The sequence below is a fragment of the Panthera pardus genome, unplaced genomic scaffold (assembly GCF_024362965.1).
Source record: "Panthera pardus isolate Hobbes unplaced genomic scaffold, ASM2436296v1 HiC_scaffold_15, whole genome shotgun sequence".
Lineage (NCBI taxonomy): Eukaryota > Metazoa > Chordata > Mammalia > Carnivora > Felidae > Panthera > Panthera pardus.
The window spans coordinates 31,633,147-31,638,036 of NW_026526710.1; the positions used below are offsets into that span (position 1 = coordinate 31,633,147).

Consider the following 4,890-nt stretch of genomic DNA (forward strand, 5'->3'; position numbering starts at 1 on the left):
AAAAGCTCAGGGATACGACAGTGGCTGCCGGGGGACTGGGAAAGAAGGTTAAAACTGTACGTTAAAATTGGTTTTGTATTTATTATCTGAAAGCCATCGCGCTATTCCTGTCACTCACCAGCAGACGTGAACATGAGCAGCTTGATTGTTACTCTACAATCATTTTAGAGACACATTTCTTATGCTGTTTCCCCCTAGAAGGCGCGGGGAAAGCTGTGCCCGACCCCGTCATTGCCAGGAGAGCGGGGCTCCAGCTGCCTCTTTGGTCCCCCGTAACGCTTGATCAAGCTGTTCCCTGCTGCAGGACGCCAGTTCAAGGGTTGAAACCAAATGGTGTCAACGTCTCATGCCACACTTGGCCCACAGCACATACTTAGCAAATATCTGACTTCTGAATTCCGTTGAATCAGACCTGCCGTCTACTATTCCAAGGACTGAGTGCCACTGCTCCTCGGGAGAATCAGAGTGGTTTCTCCTTGGAGAAAACCAAAGGCCTGTTTCCACTTAGGTTCAGGATGGGATGAACATGCCATCATGGGGCTCCTTAGGTACATGCACAGGGCAAAGCACACACCTCCGTAGAACGGCCGTGCAATGCCATTCGACCAACGTGAGCAGTAAGAGGAGAAAGCTGAGACCGGAGAAGTACCCAGCTGACAGGTGTCCGCGCGCTGACGGCCGGCTGTGCCTCCGGGGCCCAGTCAGCTGTGCTTTTTGTCCTTCAGGTAACTGAAGAGCATCTCCAGGCCCCCCTCCACCAGCTCCGGCAGAGGCTTGGATAGCGGGTTGTGCGAGATGTGGAGCCCTTTGTCCATGGGATTCCAGGCAATCCGCCCCAGCCTCCACAGCAGGTAGAGCTCGTCCGGGAGGGTCTGGATGTCATTGTTGTTCAGGTTCAGCAGCTCCAGGCTGGTGAGCAGGCAGAGCGAGCGCGGGAAGGCGTGGATGTTGTTGCTCTCCGCGATGAAGATCTGCAGGCCCACCAGGCACTGGATGCTCTCGGCGATGTTTTCCAGGCGATTGGAGCCCACGTGCAGGAAATCCAGCTCCTTCAGCGCAAACACGCAGAGGGGGATGTGAGCAAAATAGTTGTTGCTGAGGTTCAGCTTCCTCAGCCTGGAGAGGTCGGCGAAGCTGGCGGGGAGCTGGGAGAGGCAGTTGTGCGACAGGCTCAGGACCTCCAGGCTCCTGCAGGCGCTCAGCTCGGCTGGCAGCTCGGTCAGGCAGTTCATGTTCACGAACAGGACCTTCAGGCTCTTGAGGAGGCCGATTTCTCGAGGCAGGCTCCGCAGGCGGTTCCCGCATAAGTTCAGGACCACCAGGCGACTCAGCTTCCCCACCTCGGGCGGGAGAGCCCTGAGCTGGTTGTGAGACAGATTGAGTTTCTGGACCTCAGACAAGCCCCACAGAAAGTCGGGGATGTCTGTCATTCCCTTGGTGACCAGGCTGAAGCTGACGTGGCGCATGCCCCGCTTCAGCAGAGACCGGGGGTCCTTCCCTGAGAGGAGGGTGTCGTCCCACGGGGAGAATTGCTGCCTCCCGCGTGGGAACACCATTCTCCTGGGGCCCTTGTCCTTGCAGCGAGCACTTGACGGCTTGGCCCCCATCTCCTTCCTTTTTGCCCCCTGGCCTCTGATGCCTCAAGGCTGGGATTGTGTCCCTCAGCTGCCAAAAGCCGAGCTGTCTCAGGCAGGGAGCCCACAGAGGGGTCTCGGTGGGGCCTCGCAGATGCCCGAGACGCCCCGCCGTGGCCTGTCCCCGAGGGTGGGTTTAGGTGGCTTCTCTCTGAGCACCCGGGCTGTAATGATATACTTGTCCCTGAGACTGCGGAACTGAACCGCTCGATTCCCTCTGAATGCCACAAGGCAGCTGTCACTGTCATTCGGCCCGAGTTTTATTGGCCTGGTGTGTGCAAAGAGGTCACAGGGAGGCTTCATCTAACTTCTCCCTCACAGCTTTTCTTGGGTATCAAAGCTCAGCCGGCGATAAAGCAGCCCATCCCCAAAAAGAAGCAAAGTGGAAAAATAAAGCAGGCCGTGCAAGTGCCAGACTGTGTGCATGGCCTCAGGAACCCGTCCGCACCCCTTCAGAGTGACAGTGAGCTTCATGAATGCTAGTGGCTGGAGTTATGTTTCCAAGGCGAAGGATCGTTGGATAATATCATGCACGCCCGTTTCAAACTTTGATGAATTGTGCAGTTGTGAAAAAGTAAAGGGAAGAACCTGGGCACCTGCAGTCCTCCGGGCCAAGGGTTTCTGCACAGTGCTTGTCAGAGGTGACTCAGGGAGGAGAGAGTGAAGGGGCCCAGGACCCCCCCTTGCTCATTTCAACCAGAGATGCTCTGCAGTCATGTTTCACTGTGGGCATTTCACTATGGGGTTTAGTAGGGCACACGTTACATGTTTGAACAGCCACTGAGGCTGTCTTAGTGGGGTTAGACAGGGTGCCTATTGTCCTTGAACAGGGTAGAGAGTCTCCCTGGAGCAAGCCAGTCAACCAATGAATCAATGAATCAATCAATCAATATCTCCCCCTCTCTCTCCCCTCTTTCTCTCCCTTCGTCCCTCCCTCAACACTTTCCTGAATTAAAACAGTTAACTTATACCTCTGAGTATATAGAGTTAATTACTGGCATCGTGGGCTGAACTGTGTTCTCTCAAATTTCAAATAGTGAAGTCCTAACCCCACGTACCTCAGATGTGCCTGTATTTGGAGACAGGGCCATGTGAGGACACAAGAAAGAGACAGCCATCTGCAAGCCAAGGACAAAGGCCTCCAAAGCAACCAATCCTGCTGACATCTTGACCTGAGACTTGTAGCCTCCAGAATGATGAGAAAATAAACTTCTGTCGTCTAAGCCACCCCATCTGTTGTGCTTAGTTACGGCAGCCCTGGCAAATGGTGGAGGAGGAGGCAGACACATTTGTATATGTGAAAAATCCTAAAAATAGGTGGTGATTATGGAGAGAAGCAATATCAAGAGTGAGGACCCAGGTTCTGAGAAAAGGGCTGGCTGTCTGTAGCGAAGGCTGGCTTGGGCCGGAAGCGTGTGGCTTTTGCTGGCAGCCTTCGGCAACAGCAGTTCTGTGTCCTGCAGAGCGATGCTGGTCCCATGACCATGCTCTCAGAGCTGTGACCACTAAGCCAGGAGCTGGAGCTGGGCCCCGGCTGGACACCACCTGGGGAATCTGCGGGTCCATCCACGCAGGGGCCAACGTCTGGGCAGGAGGAACAGCAGGAGATGTGAAACAATGCAACGCCATTTCTCCCTCCACTTGGCACTGACCGAACAAACCCCTGGGATTCTTGGGCAAAGGTGGGTACTTTGGACTTTTTTTAATGGAGTACTTGAAGGTTCTAGCTATTAATTAGGGCAGTGGGAGGAAAGCAATGTGGCTAAATTTGTACCCTAAGTTTTTGGAACATACATATATATGCTTTATATATGTAAATTTTATCTGACAACTGGGTTCTGCTATTTAAAAAAAAAAGTTAGGTATGCATCCTCTTTTCCTCTTTCCTTCCAAAAGCATGAGAAATTATGTTAGAGCCCCCCAAATAGGGGGCAAGAATCAACAGCTTTCTTCTTTGCGGTAATTCTCCCTCTTTCCTCTTAACATGTTCTTTTTCCAGTAAATACTTTTTGAGCATGTATCAATAGCCAACGTTTATCAAACATTCATTATGTGAAAGGCATGAAACTAGGCAGTGTACAGGGAGGTTGAATGTTAAAATCATGGCAATTTTACAGGAGAGGACAGGAGGATAGAAAGAGGTCAACTTACTTATGCACAATCAACTCACTTGTCCAAATTCAAGTATCTTGTCAATGGCAGAACCAGAATTTACGCCCAGTTAATCCAACTCCACAGCCCAGGCTGGAACTATCAGAAGACTCTCAGCTTAGCCCTGTAGAAAGATGGAATAACTATGGCCAGGATATGGATTTTTGTTTTCAAATTAGTAGAAAGTAGGGCTGGAGGGAACATGGGTAAAGAGATGACTACAGAACTACGTGCATAGAAATAACTACATAGTTAAGTGTTAACCCTTATCACTCTACCACCAGCACAAGCAGGAAAAACAAAGTTAAATGTCATTCCAGAAGACTTTGGCATAAGGGATTTAATCCCTTCCAAAAATAGTTTGGTCATTCTCTAGCAAGGTTTGTATATATCAAATGAATGAGCTATGTGAATAGCTGTTTCTTCTAAGTTTTTGAAATGTAGATACTGCCCACTTAGTTAGCTGTGGTTATCCAGTCAGAGAATGGTTCACCTCTAGGATGGTCATTGTCTCTGGGCAGTGTCCTCATCTATGAAATGGACCACTGCGGGGGTGGGACATCGGGGAAGGATTCCCCAGAGCTCCAACCCACTATGTGAGTGGGATTCTCACTGCAAAGCAGACCACCCTAGGGAAGTGAAAGGCATTAACCTCTTTTCTGGTGAAAGCTTGCAAAATCCAAGGCAGCTTTTATTTTGCTTGCATTAATAATGGTCCCTGGAGAAAAACCAGTAACGGGGCAGGCTGTTGGCTTTAGGGCTCCCTATGTAGCCCACATATCCGACTTTGGCCAAAAGAGACATTCCAAGACTCTCCGAATGAATTTCACCTTGGGATAAATCTCCGAATGAAGCTTTCTTTGTCGAACAGATTTTTGAAATTCCAGATCATTGTAAGTCATGTGATCATCTTTAGCACCTAAGAAAGTTACAGAATAATTGAAATGGTTTAGCATACCCAATGTGTTTACTACATTTTTGTATATTCCTATTGATTCTTCTTCCGACGTATGAAAGTCAACATTTATTATTTCTTTAATTTTTTTATTTAAAAAGTTTTTTTAATGTTTATTTTTGAGAGAGAGAGAGAGACAGAGAGACAGAG

General features: G+C 49.7%; 1 protein-coding gene across 1 annotated transcript; it reads right to left on the bottom strand.

Moving 5' to 3' along the window:
- Window positions 1-293: 293 nt before the first annotated feature.
- Window positions 294-1,788, bottom strand: LRRC30 (leucine rich repeat containing 30). Its single transcript, XM_019418438.2, has one exon. The coding sequence runs from the start codon at window positions 1,605-1,607 to the stop codon at window positions 702-704; it is 906 nt and encodes a 301-aa protein (XP_019273983.1). The 5' UTR covers window positions 1,608-1,788; the 3' UTR covers window positions 294-701.
- Window positions 1,789-4,890: the final 3,102 nt, after the last annotated feature.

Bases quoted from the DNA above. Each gene is read 5' to 3' on its own strand.
- LRRC30 (XM_019418438.2), bottom strand. From the start codon at position 1,607: ATGGGGGCCAAGCCGTCAAGTGCTCGCTGCAAGGACAAGGGCCCCAGG.